Genomic DNA, 20,384 nt, shown 5'->3' on the forward strand with positions numbered 1-20,384 from the left:
TCTCTGGTTCCTCAGATACTCCAACTTCCACTCCACGTTCTCCTTCACCTGTGCCTGGATTTCCCTGAAAGGTCTCTCACTGCTTCATTTCCTATCCCCACCCAGTCACCTAAAGTAGTTTTCTGAATTTGTTTATTCTTCAATCTGTTGTTTTGAAAAGAAACCTAATGAACTTTCAATTAAAAAGACATTCAGTTTAAGTAGGGCTCACCAGCACATCCAAAACATTATCACTCCATAACATGCAGAGGTTTGCAAGTTGGATCATAGTGATCTTTTGACGGTTGTCCTTTTTAATTCAGAATCACAGGTGTAGCCATGTTGCATTCTTATCCCCATGTTTTGGAAGACTTTTTTCTTCCATCATCCAGCAATGTAATTCCTTTTTTCATTAACTGGGTGAGATATGTTTAAGGCTGCTTCTTTTCCTCCTGTTTGATAGTCTGAATGTCTCAAATACAGATTTCTTTCATGCTGGAAAATTATTAAAATCAAAATTTTATTGTTTGGTGCACAGGAACACAGTTACAGGTATTCCTTCTAAAAAAAAAAAAAATTAAACCATCTGCAGTTCCTCCAGATTTTGTCTCTTTGCTGTAGCTTTGGCTTCTACTTTATATCTACCTTTACCCTACTTTTGCCCTGAGCTTGGAATTCACAGGGTGGCAATTCCAACACAGATTATACTTAGGCTCAAGATAAAAACTTGTTAAAAAGCTTCATGCAATTCTAATTCACCAATGAGGACTGTGGAAGGTAGTAGTTGCTCCACCCATTATCCAAAACCCAGTCAGAATGTTTGAGAAAATCATCAGCCTCCTCTTTCTGGCATGCATACGAAGGGATAAAAAGACCTTTTTCACTTACTGAACAGTCTGTCATTATTTCAGGGTCCCAGTATTGGTGATAAATAATCATTGTCTTCTAAACAGTATTGTTTATCTTTCATATTTCTTCCATCCTGATCCATGAGCATTACTTATTCATAAGGCATGGGCTGATCTCTGTACTGATTTATGTGCCCTCAGTAACAAAAGGATTCAGACTCAAACTGAGAATTCTTAGACTTTCTATTCTAGCCTTCTAGGAGATAAACATTTCTACAAGTCTGCCATTATTAATGCTCTTTGTGAGGCAGAAAGTACTGGAGATCTAGGACTGAATCCATTGGCTGGTTGCATGCACAACCTGTAGACAAACATCCATTTGCCCTGTATTTCATAAGAAGCCACGAAATAGGGTTTTCCATGCTCCCAAACCTTGCTTGTCTATCACACTCTGCTAGTCAGACTCAAACTGAGCTTCCCAGACCAAACTGGAATGCTTCTGGGACACTGAGTCCTGGAGAACTGGCAAAGGCAGACCTGCAGAGGAGTTTAATGTGTAGGAGAGTTCTTCATGAAGTAAGTAATTGTATCTAAGACTCTTTAACATTTCTATACCTTGAAACTTTCATCAAGCAACAGAACCTTGAGACCCTTCAGGCAAATTTAGTAATTAGTTCTGGAAGCAAAAGTATAGTTAATGTGAAGATTTTGCGTGGCCAATACAGCTGGGGAATTTATATCTGTTTTGTCCATTTTTTTCAGAGAAACTAACAGAATATTTAAAATACTCAAAAAAAGTTTTATTTTAAATACAAAAAAATCTTTTATTTCACTTTTTTATGATCTGTAAGGCAAAGGGTGGATAAGAGGTGCCATTTAGAGGCAATGGCTTTTCACCCTGTGAGAGAAGGGCTGTCTGTAAACATGACAGTCTGAAGTGATGAGATGCAAAATGAGCTAGGGAGAAGGCAACCAACGCCTGCATCTTAAGCAATACTGAAGGAGAAAAGCTACCCTAAGCCCAAAGGGATGTCCTGAGGCAGAGTGCACCTCCCCACTTAAACACTGGAAAAAGGAGGCACTCTCATTCTTATTTATTACCTTCTCCTGCCAGTCAGAGGGAAGGGTTATTCCGTCTTCTTTCCTGTACCATTGCTCCCATGAAGAGTTTCACAGTGTAGAGACACCCAATTACTCAAGTTGCAAGCTGTAAATGGTAAATCTGCTGCTTAAATCAATGCAAGGCAAAACCAATTAGTTTTATGCAGAATATTTTTATTATTACATCAACAGTCTCTGTTAAATTAACCTGGGCAGTCCAAGCGCGTTCCCAAGGAATAAATCTTTTTCCTACACTACACACAGTAATGGGAGGAGGGAAACAAACTGAGAAAAACCTTTTTTTTTTTTTCTGTTAAGGAGATAAAGGTTTCAATTACCAATTTGTAAGATACAGTAAGGTATGTATGGCATAAGGGATGATCAGATATTCAAAATTTTCTGTAATTCCTTTCTGTGGGATACTTACTGATGAGTAAACTCTGACTGCTGGACAGTCATGTTGTGGGATGAGAAGAGTGGCTAGGAAGTATTTCTCTGGATGGTGACTGTTAGCAATTAATACTTGCTGTGGTGCTCTTTCTCGTTGTCTTTGCAGACTTGGAGTCACTGGCTATAAAGGATTCGTGAATTGCCTTGGTTCCAGGCTCTTCCAGCAAGTGGTGCTTCAGGGTGCCAGAAGCAGAGCTGGAAAGGCAGGAGTGTGCTCCATGACGTTTCCCCTCTGTGTGTTTATTAAGCGTGTTGTGGGAAGAAAACACAAACAGATGATCCTTGAAGGCTTGAAGGGCGTGTGGGCTGTAGCGCAAGGCTGCTTGATGGGTGCTGAGCTGGGTGTGCAAGTAGAGGAGACAGAGATACTTGTGGCTCATAGCTTTGTGGTTGAGGTTTTCAGTTTCCTTTGCCACATGCCAGCCAGGCTTTGAAGACAGCCAACAAAGACCTTCAGGTACAAAAGTCCACCTACACACACGTGCATCTAAATGCAAACATACACACACATACATAAGCTGCTGGGAGAAACAGAACTGTGTCTGTCTTTTTTAAGCTCTTTGTCCAGCTGCTTATGCTGTTGCCAACCTGCCCCTAAGGCTGCTGTTTTTCCACATTCCCATGGGTGATTGCCAAACCCAGTGTGCTCTGACTGCTTGCACTATTCCCTGTTTGCTGCAACAGGGTGGTGTTGGGTGGATTTTTTTCAGCTCCAGTCCTTAGAGTATCCATGTTAAGGAACACAGAGGGTTTATTTCTTTTGCTCAAGTGATGCAAAAGCAGTTAAACAGAATTCAGAACTGGAGTTGGATTTTTTTTTAGAAGAATAATTTGGATTTTTCATTGCTAGTCATCTGTCTGACAAGATGTATCTCCTTTTTCTGTCCATAATTTTTTTGCAGTTTGAAGTTTATAATAATCAGTTGCACTACCCCTACAAATAGTTTTTGCTGTAAACAAGTACTACTTTTCTACTGCTCCCAAATGCATCATTCCCACCACTGGATTGGTGAATGGTCTTTTCTGCTAAATGGTTGGATGCAATTGTTCCCTGAGTGAACAATTTAGGATTCTTCCATGTATTCAGCACTTCTGTGCACACACGTGCATGAACATACACACACATAGAGAGAAGTGAATATAAAAACACCATCAAAAATGAGCCACACCGCTAAATTCAGCACCAGGTGTGTTTTAATGCACCTTCTTCTTCTGAGGAGCCCCGTACCCCTGAGGCCCCAGAGGAAGGCAGGGCAATGGAGGAGTCTGCCTCAGTTGATGAGGACTGGGTTAGGGAGCAATTAAGCAATCTGGACATCCATAAATCCATGGGTCCAGATGGGATGCACCCGAGGGTGCTGAGGGAGCTGGCTGAAGTCATTGCTGGACCGCTCTCCATCATCTTTGCCAAGTCTTGGGAAACGGGAGAGGTGCCTGAGGACTGGAGGAAAGCAAATATCACTCCGGTCTTCAAAAAGGGCAAGAAGGAGGACCCGGGCAACTATAGACCGGTCAGCCTCACCTCCATCCCTGGGAAAGTGATGGAACACCTTATCCTTGGTGCCATCTTAAGACATATCAAGGATAAGAGGGTCATCAGGGACAGTCAACATGGCTTCACCAAGGGGAAGTCGTGTTTGACCAACCTCATAGCCTTTTATGAAGACGTAACAAGGTGGATTGATGATGGCAGAGCAGTGGATGTGGTCTACCTCGACTTCAGCAAAGCATTTGACACCGTCTCCCACAGCATCCTCATGGCAAAACTGAGGAAGAGTGGACTGGATGATCGGGTAGTGAGGTGGACTGCAAACTGGCTGAAGGAGAGAAGCCAGAGAGTTGTGATCAATGGGGCGGAGTCTGGTTGGAGGCCTGTATCTAGTGGAGTGCCTCAAGGGTCAGTTCTGGGACCAATACTGTTCAATATATTCATCAATGACTTGGATGAGGGAATTGAGTGTACTATCAGCAAGTTTGCTGATGACACCAAGCTGGGAGGAGTGGCTGACACGCCAGAGGGCTGTGCTGCCATCCAGCGAGACCTGGACAGGCTAGAGAGTTGGGCGGGGAAAAATTTAATGAAATATAACAAGGGGAAATGTAGAGTCTTGCATCTGGGCAGGAACAACCCCAGGTTCCAGTACAGGTTGGGGAATGACCTATTAGAGAGCAGTGTAGGGGAAAGGGACCTGGGGGTCCTGGTGGACAGCAGGATGACCATGAGCCAGCACTGTGCCCTTGTGGCCAAGAAGGCCAATGGCATCCTGGGGTGTATTAGAAGGGGGGTGGTTAGTAGGTCCAGAGAGGTTCTCCTTCCCCTCTACTCTGCCCTGGTGAGACCTCATCTGGAATATTGTGTCCAGTTCTGGGCCCCTCAGTTCAAGAAGGACAGGGAACTGCTGGAGAGAGTCCAGCGCAGGGCCACAAAGATGATTAAGGGAGTGGAGCATCTCCCTTATGAGGAAAGGCTGAGGGAGCTGGGTCTCTTTAGCTTGGAGAAGAGGAGACTGAGGGGTGACCTCATTAATGTTTATAAATATATAAAGGGTGGGTGTCACGAGGATGGAGCTAGGCTCTTCTCGGTGACAACCAACAGTAAGACAAGGGGTAATGGGTCCAAGCTGGAACACAAGAGGTTCCACTTAAATGTGAGAAGAAACTTCTTCTCAGTGAGGGTGACGGAACACTGGAACAGGCTGCCCAGGGGGGTTGTGGATTCTCCTTCTCTGGAGACATTCAAAACCCGCCTGGACGCCTTCCTGTGTAACCTCACCTAAGTTTTCCTGCTCTGGCAGGGGGATTGGACTAGATGATCTTTTGAGGTCCCTTCCAATCCCTAACATTCTGTGATTCTGTGATTCTGTGATTCTGTGATTCTTCCCTTGCCTCAGGGGGATTTTGAAGCACAGGTTTAGATGACCTACGTTCAAGTGATAGAACCAGGAAAAATATTTCCTCGTTATATTAAACAGGGCCTTTGTCTTTCCTTTGACTCTGCTGAAGAGAAATCCTTGTTCCCTTCAAAAAACAAGGAGCAGAAGCAAAGCGATGTGCAAATGATGAAAGAATCATTGCAGACTGTTTGGGAAGACGACTCTAGGAAGCGGGAAATATGTTCACAGGCATTGTTTGCTGCTGGTGTTCACAATGCCCTTTGTCTCCTGCAAATGTTATTGCAATTAAAAACTGGCTCAGACAAATGAAGTGAATCAGACAGTGCTTATTTACAAGAATATTTGGCATGAATAATATTTGGCATAATTTCTGAAGACTGACAGTTATGAAACCTCTTCCTTTTACAGAGGGCCTTTGCATCTCTTTACAGTATTCTTTTACTGTTCAGCCAAAATATGAACTTGTTTCCCCAGTTAGGAAAGCGGCATTCTCTAGCACATACATATAGGTATGTGAGCATAAGCATAGTATACTTATGTATCACTTGTAGGAAACCCACAGGAGGAAACTAAAGCATGTCTGTCTGGGGTGTACACCAGGTTGTCTCCTTTGCCTGTCGCAGAATACACCTCTAAGCCAGCACAAAAATTGAATTCCCAGGACTGAAGATAACATTTTTCCCCATTTAACACGGAACTATAACATGGATTTCACAAGAGGGAGCTAGAAAACAAATAATCCTTCATGAAGCAGGCTAGTAAACTCTACAGAATAAAGTGGAGGACGTGCTATGTGTGTCCTTTACCAACCAGAAGAGGTGGCTGAGTTGCTGTTGCATCAAGTCTCCTGCTGTGATGGCTCTTTGCTGTATGGGAACATTAAGTCGTGCTTCAGGGCTTTGTAAAGACTGACAAAGGATTCAGCCCAAATATTTTTCTGGTGCCCCTGCGTCTGAGCAGCCCTGTAGGCTGTGTAGACCATGGTCAGCACTGTCCTTTCAAAGTCTTCTTTCTTGAGGACCCTTGGGTAGGAAGACAGCCTGCTACTCAGCCTGCGGATCTCTGTGATGCTCTTGGGGATAATCTCATTGCAGATGGTGTCAAACTCAGCAGCCTTCCTCAGTGAAGCAAGCTCCTCATCTTTGATGGAGATCCTCTGACCTTTGTCAATGTCAAGCTCAGCTAAAAGAAACTGGTACAAAATCAGAACACAGAAAGCTATTTATCTTCTCCAACAGACTCTAGGTAGAGTAAGAGTAAATTAACAACACGTCCTTACGTCTTTACTATAGGTCAAATGGAGACAAAACTCTCATTGCACTGGCCAGAGGTGGGGTAGACCAAAAAGTCTCTATGTGATAGTTAGACTCCTGTTTTACCTACCTGGGAAAAATTAGAGACAGGTTATGGGGAAAACGGAGAGCAAAAGGAAAAATCAAATAGTCTTGTTGTCCAAAACAATCATGGGCTGCTGCTGGTGCCACGTTGGGATTAGAGGGGTGGAGACAGCAGCACATCGGGGAAAGGCCATTTATTCTGCCAGGGAGAGCAGTGGTGGCCCAGCTCTGTGTGAGAGATCACATCAATGGCTTCCCAGCCCATCTCCCCTATTTGGATATCCAATCCCAGTTTCTCAAGCTGTGGGATAGATAGATTTGACCCATTCACCTTCTTCGGGTGGACCGCTTTCCTTTAGCTAACCATATGACATTCTTCCAGAATGTGCATTAGATCTGCAGTCTCCACTGCTGTGAAAGAGAGGACTGGAATAATTTTGAAGTGAAACAGTCATGTCCTTATGATTACTTTGCAATGACTGATTCTCGTGGCTTTAATGACTTGAACAAATTTGGGACTGAGACAAAAGAATTTAAATGCATTGTGTTTTTAATCCATAACTGTTCTGGACAAAAAGTTGCTTTCAGTGGAAAGTCATTTCCTCTGGTTTTCACTTTGCCTGTCAGTGAGGTAGAAGCCACATTTGAGGGACTGCAGGCAGCTGCTGCCTGCTTAAGTGCTAAAAGAGATGAGTTTGTCATATATATGTCTGTTCCCTTCCCTTCTGGCGAGCTATTACATAGTCAGCAATGGGTTTACTTCTGGAATGAGTAAAAGTGATTTGGAGACACATAATGGATAACCCCACTATGGACAGTAACTCCAGTCTTGGTTAGGGCTTAAGGTACCATCTACTTCCATATACTAAACCTCATAAAGCAGGACTACATCTTCCAGCGAGTTTTGTAGCACTGGGTTAAGGAAGGCAGCTGAGGACCTCTTGAATCGCTGAGCAGTTGGGAAAAGCATAGCTGGAAAATAATAATGGGAAAAGAGAAGAGTCAAACACTGGAAAGAGGAAGCAATTTTCAATAGTAGATTCAACTAAAGAACTGCCTGTTTCAAAGACTCAATGTACGGTACGACTTCCTGCTCAAAATAAAATGTGTGGCATGGACTGCTTTGACTATAATCCACTAGGGACAGAAGTTAGCTGTTTATCCTGTATCCAACAGTATCTAAAACAGAGTGGTTTATAATTCAAGCCTGGGACCCTGAGGTGCAGCCACGGTGTAAGGAATAATAATAATAACTGCAATATCAACACTGCCTGAAATACGTGTTCTTCTCCTGGTTCTACTAGGGGATATCAACACTGACCCTCAACACCACCTACTTTCTTCATACCATTCTCCTACAGACACACTTCTAAAAGCCTACATTTCTGCTGGTTTCAGCTGTCTAAAAGTTGATCTCTCCTTAGTTGATAGGGACATCTTCAGAGAGTAGATCACCTCATTTGTCCTAGGCATATACGTCTGGAAGGAGTGACTCACACTTTGGAGATGCCCACATCTATTCATTGAGCCTGTAACCAGCTTAGACAAGACAGCTACATTCAATGAGATGAAACCCAACTTATTACAGTTTTAATACATCACAGTGTTATAGCTAGAAATAACAAAGTCTGCTATGGTCAGGTATTTATTCACGACTGTGAGGGTGTACTACAGATATTATCTCAGAAAAATGAGGCAGAAAACCTGTGTATAGCCCCTGAAATCAGCACCCCAGTGAGGCAGAGCATTTGTGGAATCAATGACCTGTACAGCCCAGAGCACAGAAAACATCTGATGCTACATTACAGACCACCTAAATGCTTTGAGTTACTAACTAGGTTACTAATCATGTAACTAGGTACTATTAAAAGGTGTCAGCTCCTTTCAGAGCAGAGGGGGAAACTCCTGTTTTGTTTAATGTTATGTGTGTGTGATTTACATGTTGAAGTTCAGGTAACGATAGTTTGGATTTGTTAGATTTTTTCCTAATACTCAGGAAGTCTGTGTAATTTTTTTTCAAAAGCGGTTCTTATGTGACTGTTGTTGCATTTCCTTATAAACTTCACTTCTCAACTTTAACTGTTGTTTACCAATAGATAAACTTGGAAACTAGTTTAAAAAGGGGGAGGAAAAAACCCACCATCTTTTCAATGGCATAGACTCCATAGCCTAAGTACAGTCCTGTTTCCTGGGCTGTTGCCAACTGTTGAGTTCATTAAAGTTCGACTTGTTAATGATATTTAGGGTCAGGTAGTGCAAGGAGAAGGAAACCAGGCCCTCAGAGATTGTATCAATTAGGACCTTTACTATGTAGCATAAGGAAAATTAATTGGGATAGTACTAGGTACAAAGTAATTCACGCTTGATGCAGCAAAGGGTATTTTGGCCTTGGATTACCTAGGGTACACAGTATAGGCTAAACAGTTTGTTGAATTGCAATAGACATAGTGCAGATGGATACTACTAGCTGTAAATGTGTCCTGCAGGGATGGATTTCAGACATTTTGGTAAGACACCTATAGAGCTAGGTGCTTCCTATTGGATTCGTGTGAGTTTAGACTAAAACTTGTTTAAATAACCAAATAGTACTTGCAGGTTATGTAACTAAAAGCCTGAAGGAATGAACGCACCACATAAAAGAACAGAGGTGTTGAAAAGCACTTGGTCTCTGCAGCAGCTTTTACCCATCACGATGTCTTTACCACCCAAGCACCTTGTCTGGCCCAGCTGAGGAGGTGGTGAGTTTGGGAAACGTCAGAAGCTGCCTGAAGGTTCTGCTTTGCCAGAGTGTTGTCTGGCAGCTGAGGCTATACCCATTTTCTGGTGCTGCACCACTGGTGTTCACCCCTCTATCTCAGAGCTTTGCTGAGACATACTGGAGCTATTACGTCTTTTGCTCTTGGCAATTCGAGAGTGCAATTGAGTGCATGTGAAGTACTTGAAACTTCATGTACTAACTGCTGAGTAATTAAAACTTTTATTACCAGGCAATTAAAACTCTAATTACTAAGCAGCTGTCAGAAATCCAGTCCATAATGATGACAATTCATTTTTTATCTCTTTTAAATGACCTTTCAGTGCAAACAGCCCTAGAGTGCAAAGTACCTCTACACACGCAGATGGTTTGTGTCTCAAATACGCCCTGAGCCATGGGAAAGGTGTCTGTGGCATCTTACTTCAGAGTTCTCATGCTTATTGTCATCACACTGATCACTTTTAGCTTTCAGGCCCAGTGCAGATTCCTACCACGGAGCTGAGCTAGGAGTCATTAGATTCAACCCATCACCACTCACCAGAAAAGCCTCAGTGAAGGACTTGCACAAAAATTATTGCCATATTATCAATTTATTACTGACCCACTTGCTGAATCACAGGTAACACCACAAACAACAGCTGGGTTTTTCTACCCAGTTTTCCCAGGGTGAAAGGGATTAAGTTAGAAGATTCAAAAGGACAAGGTCCTGAGCCGCTATACTGTGAGAAAGGACTTTGTATGCATATCAAAAGCATGCCATCCTCTGTAGGGACCAGAATAGCAGTGGCTCCCTCATCTCATTATCTTGTTCCCAAAACATATCAAACTTTGTTACAGTTCTTAGAGACTCCAGTCAGAAACTCTTTCAGAGCTCATTTGTATTGGTTGTGGTGACCTGATTTTCCTGATCCACATTTTATTTCAGTCCTTCCCTTTCTCTCTCTTCTTGCACAGTTCATATCCTTCCACCATCTCTCCCTCCACAGTCCTCTTCATGAACTCAAGAGTTGCTCTGAGATTGTGTGAGCATTTAGAGCAAGAATCCCCTGATTTTGATTACACTGACTTAACACACATGTAAGTTAAGCACAAAATCTGAGATAGAGAAGTATTTGCAACAAGTTTCTGCGTTTAGTGATTGTGACTTACTATCTCTTTACCATTTTATTCCTCAAGGAAGTTCCTTGGAAAGCTATCAAACAAGTATATCATAGGAAGATGCAGAGAAACATGCATAATTTTATGGTGATATTGCATACAATTTGTTTCAATAGCAGTGGCCGTCAATGTTTGAGGAACAGAGTTCTCTAATCAGTACTGACAGAGAAAGGCCAATCCAGAGATCTCTAAAGTCAGTGGAAAGACTCCTGTTGATTTATTGGTTTTACTTCTCTTACAAATGTGCCAAGACATCTCCAATGGAGATGTGGGTGCTTCTGTCCTAAGGACTGAACAGTCACGTAACAAAAAGCTTATGATCCACATGAGTGAGGTAGGAAAAATAAGGTTTTGATTATCCTAACTGAAAAAAATTTCTATTATATATCTGTGTACTACCAGGCTCATCCTGTTCCAAATCCCTTCTTTAGAGGGGCCTTACAAGTGCTCCCTGATCTGACCTCCCTCACTGCCCACTGAGGCCTCGGGGCTGGAGGTGGATGGGAGCAGTGTGCCTGAGCACAGCCACCTGCTCCCAGCCCACCTGCCTGACCCGGAGCAGCCTCATCCTATGCCCTGGAGCTCACCACTGCTTGTGCCTGAAGATGGTGGCAAGCAACAAGTCTAGACCTAAGGGTGGCTAAAACTGCCCATCGAAATATGGTGCAAGAGTCCTTGTTTTGTGCACCGCTTGCTGCAGAAATCCATCCAGTCTCCTACCACTCTGTTAACTCCACTTCTCCTTAAGGACTACCTGAGTTTTTAAACAAAAACTGCGGCCATGTTTGACAACCCATTGGCCTTCTTCTGCATAGGTCATGACAGCTTAGAAATTTCTTTACGGATTAAATGTAACATCACACCTGAGGATGACAATAGTTTTATTTTAAAAATACTTCCATCTTTTCTAAGAACTGTGCCAGAGTTTTCTGGACCTCGTTAGCCATGTGATAGACATTTGTGATCCTCTCCCAGGTTTTCCATGCAGTTTCACTGGTGAGGATACGGATGTTTAGTTTTGCTTTCCAGTCCATACTCCTGCTCATGGTTTCCCAATTCCTCCTGTGATATGTTTGCTCAGTAAGTACAGAGCATAACTGCAGGAGTGCTCAATTATTTGTACATCATCAATTTTCTTCTCCTATGAAAAGATATAAAGCCAGGAGCATGAATCTGGCACTGTGCACACCATCACTCTAAAGCATATATAGCTCACTGGGGTTCCAGGACATGAACACAGTTTAACTGGGGTTATGACTCAGTAGGAATTATTTTGATTGACTTCAGTGCCATGGAAAAGGGCTATCTCATTACTTCAGTGGTAGCCCTTTCATGAAGGACAGGAGGAGCAGAGGAACAAGAAGGACGTGTGGGCCAAAACTCCAGACTCCCTGGAAGAAAAGCAAAGGAGAGTTTCTTGTTGGTGTAGGGAAAGGCAGTGGCCCAGCCAGAGTTGTCTTATAAGCCAAATTCAGTCAGCAGGTTGCCAGCAGTGCCCTCCTCTCTTAGATTACTAGAGTCTGACTCCAAAGAAACTCATTAAAACAATTTCTTTGGGCATCACCGGCTTCCTGGGACCAGCCCCTGTTTCTGGGAGTGCAAGGCAGAGAGCAGCTGCACAGGCAACAGCAGTTCCTGTTCAGTGATGGACCTAAAAAGGAAAAGTGATCTCTGAAACTCCTTTATGTGTGTGCCAGCAGTTGTAATAGGAATTAATAGAGCTCTGCAAAACCAAATCCTCTCAGACTACCACAACCATTTTTTTTACTGCAAGCTCTCAACCACCTCTTAGTAGGAAGAAACCACTATGAGCCCAGCAGTACATCCAGCTTCATTCTTTACAGCAAATTTTTCCCTTTCCTGCTCAAAGCTTTTGAAGTCAGGACTCCCAGACCTCAATAGAAAGAAGTTAATACATTCCAAACTATAATGACAGCAATTTCTCCCTGTTTGACTTCACCTTCTTGGTAAAGCAGGGAATGAAAATGTTTATTACAAGATAGTTTCTCAGTGCAGTGAGTGAATTTGTACATGAAAATAAACATGCATGCTGAAAAGAAAGGTAAATGTAAAACTTTATAGGTTATTCTTCATGAAGGCATGGTAAAGTATGTAAAACATATTTTTATAAATTTGTTGGATATTGTTGCTTTGTTCTGTCCTATAACAAGCCCAGAGAATTAGAGCATTCCAGTGGTGTGAGTTTTTCCCTAGCCTAAACATCATATGGCTAGAAAAAGCAAATAAAAAATATCTCTGGCCTCTTTTTTTTTTTTTTTTTTTTTTTCCTAATGCCAACTTCTGCAAGACTCAAAACAGCCACCTCCTGGGCCAGATATATAACCCTTTTAAGCTTGCTGTTAGTCAGCCTGGAGCATATGCTGGTCCACTAGTGAGCTGGAAATTTTCCTTGTGTCACAACATTTTTCTCTAACCTGGCTGAAATTTTCACTAAATGGATCTCAGCATACCCACAGGCTCCTGTCAAGAGAAGACATTTGTTGATAACCTGATAACAGATTTTCTCAACAGCAGTGACTTCTTCGAAAGATGAAGATGATTCTTCAAGATGAATTCTAGCATTTCACAAAGCAAATGAACTCAGCACTGTCCACGAGGTGATTATACAAGCAGACACAGCAGCCGTTATAATGCTATGCAAAAACTATGAATGATCTAGGCTGGCTGAACCTACTTTGTTGCAGAGACTACTGGGCAGTTCCTAGAAGTCATTGTTGTTTTGGATCTTAGGGCAAAGGGCTAAAATGCACACATGAGGATTTTCTTTAACAGCATATGGGAAGCATTGTTTTGAACTCAGTCTCTACATTTCTCTTTCACCATGCATTGAAGAAGACCAGAGGACATGAATGTCAAAGTTTGTATCCGCTTGATAAAGGCTTTTTGTTTCATGTTCTTCTTTGATCATCTTGCTCATGAAAGTTTACAATCAGACCAAAGGTATATTTTATACATAAAGAGTTTTATTTCTGTCAGATGACTCTTTGGTCCTTAGGCTGAGTTACTCCGTTGCTAGAGTAACAATTCACTATCCTAAATTTACTGCCTTAGGCTAACTGTGAGATACCCGTCCTTACCATCCTGCAGTCAAAGTCACTAAATATTTTGCTGCCCTGAGCAACTACCTGCTTTGTGCCTGCAGCAGATCTTGGTATCAGAAGCATTGCTTCTTCCAGCACGAAGTGGTGTTGACCTATGAGAGGTGTGTGTGGTGGACAGTGAAAACAGTAAAATCACAAAAAGTGCAGTGTTAATAGGCGATGAACAGGTTTTATGCATAGTAATCCCATCCTTCTCTACTTCTTGTCCTGAACTTGCCTCATCCCCAGGAGGATGCGTGTTCACCATCTGCAAGGTGTTTATACTGCCTTGGGCCTGCAACCACTGCCAGGGCAGAACCTGAGTTTTGCCTACTCAGCCATGCAACATAGGTCCTCTGTGCTTCCTGACTTCTTCTGTATCAAAACATGGTGACTAGTCGCTGCCCACCAGGCGCTGGGAGAGGCAACCAGCTTGTGACGCGGTTGAGTATCACCCACCCTGTGCTGCAGCAGCAGGTGGAGTAGCTCGTGCAGTAGGGCACAGAGATTATCACTCCTCACTTGTTAGACCCTCTCAACTACTGCTAGTGTCCCTGACTGCTGCCGACCATGGTCTCCTCCAGGAAGAGAGCTTGCCTCAAAAAGACTGTGTCGACTCAGACAGAGCAACTGCCTCGAACCGTGGCTGTCCAGGTGTCCAGCTGCAGGGAGTGCCAGAGCCTGCTGCTGCCGGGGGAGGGAGGCAGCATTCAGCCTGCGTGAGGTGTGAGCAGGTGCAAGATCTGCTCGGCATGGTTGCAAAACTTAAGGAGATCGAGACACTGAGGTCCATCAGGGAGTGTGAAAGGGAGATCGACTGGTGGAGTAACTCCCTGGCGTGCCAGGCAGAAAGGCCCCAAGGGGGAACCCCCCAAAAGGTGATGGACCCCCTGCCCTGTCTGCCAGAGAGGGAAGACCTGAGAGAGCCCCTGCCCTGTCACTGTCGGGCAGAGGTAGGGGACCAAAAAGCTGAGGAGGGTTGGAAGCAAGTTCCAGTTGGGCATCATGGGCAACCCCCCTCCCTACCTGCTTTGCTTCCCCAGGTGCCCCTCCGTAATAGGTTTGAGGCCCTGGATATTGAAGAAGATGTAGGTGGGGACGTGGTGCAAGGGCCGCCTACAAGGTCACATAGGAAGAGGCAATTGACTCCATGCCTCAAGACTGCCTCCGATAAAAAAGAAAGAAGGGTAATTGCAGTAGGCAATTCCCTTCTGAGAGGGACAGAGGGCCCAATATGCAGAGCTGACCCTCATCATTGGGAAGTCTGTAGCCTACCTGGAGCTCGGATCAGGAACATCACCAGGGCGCTCCCCAGCCTGGTGCACCCAATGGACTACTACCCGCTGCTGATCTTCCAGACAGATGGGGAGGAAGTTGCATCCCATAGTCTGAGGGGAATGAAGAAAGACTTCAAGGCCTTGGGACGAATGGTGAAAGAGTCTGGGGCTCAAGTTACCTTTTCTTCCCTCTTTCCACTTTTGGGTGATGATGTGGGATGGAATAGAAAAATTAAGTCCGTAAATGATTGGCTTCGAGACTGGTGCTACAGGCAGGGCTTTGGGTTCTTTGATAACGGCTTGTTTTATAAGACACCAGTCCGGACAGTGATATGTGGGAAAGGTTTATCCCACAGGGGTAAAAGGATGCTGGGACAGGACTTAGCACGGCTCATTTGGAGGGCTTTAAACTAGATTCAAAGGGTGATGGTGTTGTAGCTGGGCTTGCATCAGTGGGGCAGCATGCTGGAATCCATAAAGACCAGGAGGCCCCTCAGGCCCCTAAGGTGAAATTGTTGTACTCGGCTCGCTCCCTGAAATGCCTGTACACCAATGCGCGCAGCATGGGGAATAAGCAGGAGGAGTTAGAAACCTGCGTTCGGTCAGGAGATTATGATCTGGTGGCATTAACAGAGACATGGTGGGACAGCTCACATGACTGGAATGTGGTCATGGATGGCTATGTCCTTTTCAGGAAAGACAGGCCAGCCAAGCGTGGTGGTGGAGTTGCTCTTTACGTGAGAGAGCAACTACAATGTATAGAGTACTGTCCAGGTGAAGTTGAGGAGCGAGTTGAGAGTCTGTGGGTGAGAATTAAGGGGCAGGCTGGCAGGGGTGACACTGTTGTGGGAGTCTATTACAGGCCACCAAATCAGAGTGAGGATGTTGATGAGGCCTTCTACGGGCAGCTGAGAGCGGCCTCAGAGTCACAGGCTCTGGTTGTTATGGGGGATTTTAACTACCCTGATGTTTGCTGGAAGGACTACTCAGCCAGCCAGCCTCAGTCTAGGAGGTTCCTCCACTGCATTGACGATAACTTTCTGATGCAAATGGTGGAGGAGCCGACTAGGAGAGGTGCGCTGCTGGATCTCGTCCTCGCTAACAAGGAGGGTCTGGTTGAAGCAGTAAAGGTGGGGGGCTGCCTTGGTTGCAGCGACCATGAGATGGTGGAGTTCAGAATCTCCTGTGGTGGGAGCAGAATACCGAGCAGAATTGCAACCCTGGACTTCAGCAGGGCCAACTTTGGCCTGTTCAAACAACTGCTGGGAGAAATCCCATGGGCAAGGCTGCTTGAAGGTAAAGGGGCCCAAGATAGTTGGTTAACATTCAGGGACTGCTTCTACCAAGCTCAAGATCAGTGCATCCCGACACGCAGGAAGTCAAGGAGGGGAGCCAGGAGACCTGCGTGGTTAAACAGGGAACTGCTGGGCAAACTTAAGTGGAAGAGGAGAGTTTACAGATCATGGAAGGAGAGGCTGGCCACTTGGGAAGAATATAAAGCTGTTGTTAAAGGATGTAGGGAGGCAACTAGGAAAGCTAAGGCCTCCTTAGAGTTAAACCTGGCAAGAGGGGTCAAGGACAACAGAAAGAGCTTCTTCAAATACATGGCAGATAAAACTAACACCAGAGGCAATGCAGGCCCACTGATGAATGGGGTGAGTGCCCTGGTGACAGAAGATACAGAGAAGGCAGAATTACTGAATGCCTTCTTTGTCTCTGTCTACTCTGTCGGAGGCTGTCCTGAGGAGCCCCGTACCCTTGAGGCCCCAGAGGAAGGCAGGGCAATGGAGGAGTTTGCCTTAGTTGAGGAGGAGTGGGTTAGGGACCAGTTAAGCAATCTGGACATCCATAAACCCATGAGTCCAGATGGGATTCACCCGCGGGTGCTGAGGGACCTGGCTGAAGTCATTGCTGGACCACTCTCCATCATCTTTGCCAAGTCTTGGGAAACGGAAGAGGTTCAAGAAGGACAGGGAACTGCTGGAGAAAGTCCAGCACAGGGCCACAAAGATGATTAAGGGAGTGGAGCATCTCCCTTATGAGGAAAGGCTGAGGGAGCTGGGTCTCTTTAGCTTGGAGAAGAGGAGACTGAGGGGTGACCTCATTAATGTTTATAAATATATGAAGGGTGGGTGTCACGAGGATGGAGCCAGGCTCTTCTCGGTGACAACCAACAGTAAGACAAGGGGTAATGGGTTCAAGCTGGAACACAAGAAGTTCCACTTAAATTTGAGAAGAAACTTCTTCTCAGTGAGGGTGACGGAACACTGGAACAGGCTGCCCAGGGAGGTTGTGGAGTCTTCTTCTCTGGAGATATTCAAAACCCGCCTGGACGCCTTCCTGTGTAACCTCACCTAGGTGTTCCTGCTCTGGCAGGGGGATTGGACTAGATGATCTTTTGAGGTCCCTTCCAATCCCTAACATTCTGTGATTCTGTGATTCTGTAAAAACTGCTATATTAGAAATGATTGAACACTTTGCCCTAACACAGGAGAAACTGAAAGAGCAGGAAGCTGGAAGAAGAATAAGAGGAATAAAATAAGTGAAACACACAGAGAAACCTAGAAAGACAAGGAAAAAACACTGCAGTACTATAGGCCAACTTCTGAAACTTGTATCTGGAATTGCAGTTACTCACACAAGTAGCTCCCATGACAACAAGTGTAATGCAAAAGTTCATGCATTCCAGCTTTAATACATTTAAATCTCCATTATTAGGGGATTAAACCCCAATGCCCCTTAGGAGAACATAGCAGTGAGATGGAGAAGACATTTTAATTACAAATAGACCTGAACTCGCACAATTTTTAAAGCGGCTACCAAGAGAATTTGCCTCTTTTTAATTTCAGCTCCATATCCTTGCTATCTTAGCTCCTAAACCAAAAATTAATAGAAGCAATAGTCTCTCTTTATGCCTGCCTGCTGGCCAGAAGTAAGAATAGACATTTATTTCTTCTTTACTTATAAAAAGAATGGTTGAAAGAAAAAAGCTCCATCTTGAAAGTCTAAATTTTGTCAATAAAGATGTAGGAAGTGGATATCCCTGTGAAAGTTGGCAACAGGCAACAGAGTTCTTAGGAAAAAAAAATCAGTTTAAAACACAATAACAATAATATTCAATTCCTTAGTTCATCATATAGTCATTTTTTTCAAAGTTACATTTTACTAATTGATCTCATTTTTAAGAAGCACACATATTCCGAAAGGGGGTCTCAGTTCCATAAAACAGAACATTGATGATCCAATCTACTTCCATTTCTCCCAGGAAAGAGCAGATAAGGAAGGGAGTGAGAAAGATGTTGGTGTTTCAATGCTGAGCCATGGAGAAGAACCCCAGGAGCAGACCAAAGCAGATGACTCAGGTTGAACAATGGAGTGAGAGCAATGGAAACCAGATCTCTGCTTTGCAGGAAGAGACAGAGCTGCAGCAACTCTAAGAGCTCTATGCATCAATGCTATTGCAGCTATGCAAGGAAATCCTTTCAAACCCAAATCTCCCTCTCCAGTTTTCTGCATTTTTTATCACAGAACCCAAAGGGCTGGGATTGAGCACTGCGTCAGCTTCCAGGTACATATCAGAGCCAAGACACTGAGCACAGAGGAGAGGTGTCCAGTAGTTGAGAATGGCCTTTTTACATTTTGTTGTACTTTATTTTTCAGTCACGCTTCCTTGGTTTCCTGGCAGGAAAAGGTGATTGAGTAGCTAGGGTTTTGCTGAGGCTGACCTAATCACAGCTGCAGCTGCGAGGGGCAGTCCAGCCTGCCTGACCCCCCAGTCAGGCTCTCCCTCCTTCCATTTGTGCCAACACCACCTTGTGTGGCCCCACAGTAAGCCAAGACAGGGATTTGTCAGGTCATGAATGAAGGGAAAAAGCAAACCAAAGAGTGGTAGATTTTAGCTGTCTCACTCCCCATCACAGCTGCTATACCAGCAGCACTCCTACTTCTGAAAAACCCCCAGTGCAGGTGTGGTCCAACTGCTCTTAGGACATCTGGTGATAATTCCAGTTCTCAGATGACATAAAGATGGACATCAGCCCTGCTTAGGAAAAGCAGAAGCACTTCCTCATGCCTACATACCCTTGATCTACTCACCAAGTTCATGGCCTATCTATGAAGGCCACCTCAAATAGTGTAGTCATTGCTCCTGCTAGAGGTGAGGATTGGCTGCAGGACAGCTAGTTGTCAAACACTTCTTTCTCTTCTATGTTCACATCCTCTTGAACTTTTAACAGAATAAATTCAACTGGCCCAAAGAATATCTAAAATGTATTCCAAGACTGGGTGGTGAGAAAGGAATCAAAGGTCCAGTCTGAATCACAGATCGAGCAGGTAGCAGAACGAATTTTACTGCATTATCATGAACGACAGCTCAGACTCTTCAGTCCAAGTATTAATTGTTGTCATTGACTAGTTCTATAAAATGTTTATTCAGAGAGTAGGAAAAATAACATGTGCTCTATCTAAACAACCAACAGTATGTAGATTCAGACTTTAAAATATATGGCCATATGATCTGCAGATTAGGAAAATTAATGACTGTTTCTTGTTATTGCTGATTGAATTGTCCTGTGCTGAATTATCCTACGGGAACTGTCCCATGGAGATCATGGAGCTGTTAGCTGAGGTGAAGAAAAACAGAAGAAATGAGGGGGACCCTGGAATAATTCACTTAAGCCATCTGTGAATAGTTTCAACTAGCAAGGAAGTTCAGGCCGTCGACAGTGGAACTAGGAACTGTTATCGAATTGATAACAAACTATTTATAATTTTAGTTGTGTATGAACTGCTCACCCACATATAGTAGCACACGTGAAACAACAAGCTATTCCTCAAACTAACTGAGTATCAACATAGCAGCTCAAAACTGAGGAGGAATAAACATTATATTGACAATTTCTTCTCCCTCAGATTAGAAAGAACCAGAATTGTCTTCCCCTTTCCTTTAAATCCCCATATTATTTGAAATAAATTGTTAGGATACATAAATAAAAAAAAAAAAAAGAATACATAAATCCCAGTTTTCTGCTTCCTCTGCTCTGGCATTTCAATTGTTCTTCAAAAACAGGGAAACCCCAGCTGCCTTTCCATGATCATTGAGGTCTAAATGGCAATGCACATGATGCTGGTTTTCTTAATGACACGAATATGTGCTGAATGGAGAAAACATATAAACCAGTCTTGCCCAACAAACAAAAAGCAGGGGGATACTGCATCCTTTTTGTGAGGAAATGGGTTATTTCTGGAGACAATTCCTTTTCAAAACATTGTTACATTTTCTAGTAGTGATGATAAAGACATGAAGTCTGAGAAAGTAACTTAGATCTGAAGATGGATTCAGGTATGTTTCTGCACTTGACTGGTGCAGCTGTTTTACCCCCTGAGCAGAACACAAAGGGTGAAAAGCTGTGCTGTATCCCTGGATAAGAGGCAGGAGAACCACCTGTCTCTCCTGGAACAGTGAGGGAGGGTCACCATGATAAG

General features: G+C 43.9%; 1 protein-coding gene across 1 annotated transcript in view; it reads right to left on the reverse strand.

Annotated features, from left to right (window-relative positions):
• Positions 1 to 5,259: 5,259 nt before the first annotated feature.
• Positions 5,260 to 20,384, reverse strand: part of FAM180A (family with sequence similarity 180 member A) — a 29,244-nt gene continuing 14,119 nt past the window's right edge. The window contains exons 2-3 of the mRNA XM_065657069.1: positions 7,481 to 7,581; positions 5,260 to 6,464 (exon numbers count right to left, since the gene is read on the reverse strand). Of these exons, the coding sequence (XP_065513141.1) occupies positions 6,111 to 6,464; positions 7,481 to 7,581 (455 nt within the window). The 3' untranslated portion in view covers positions 5,260 to 6,110. The remainder of the gene's footprint in view (positions 6,465 to 7,480; positions 7,582 to 20,384) is intronic.

The sequence above is a fragment of the Caloenas nicobarica genome, chromosome 1 (genome assembly GCF_036013445.1).
Source record: "Caloenas nicobarica isolate bCalNic1 chromosome 1, bCalNic1.hap1, whole genome shotgun sequence".
NCBI lineage: Eukaryota > Metazoa > Chordata > Aves > Columbiformes > Columbidae > Caloenas > Caloenas nicobarica.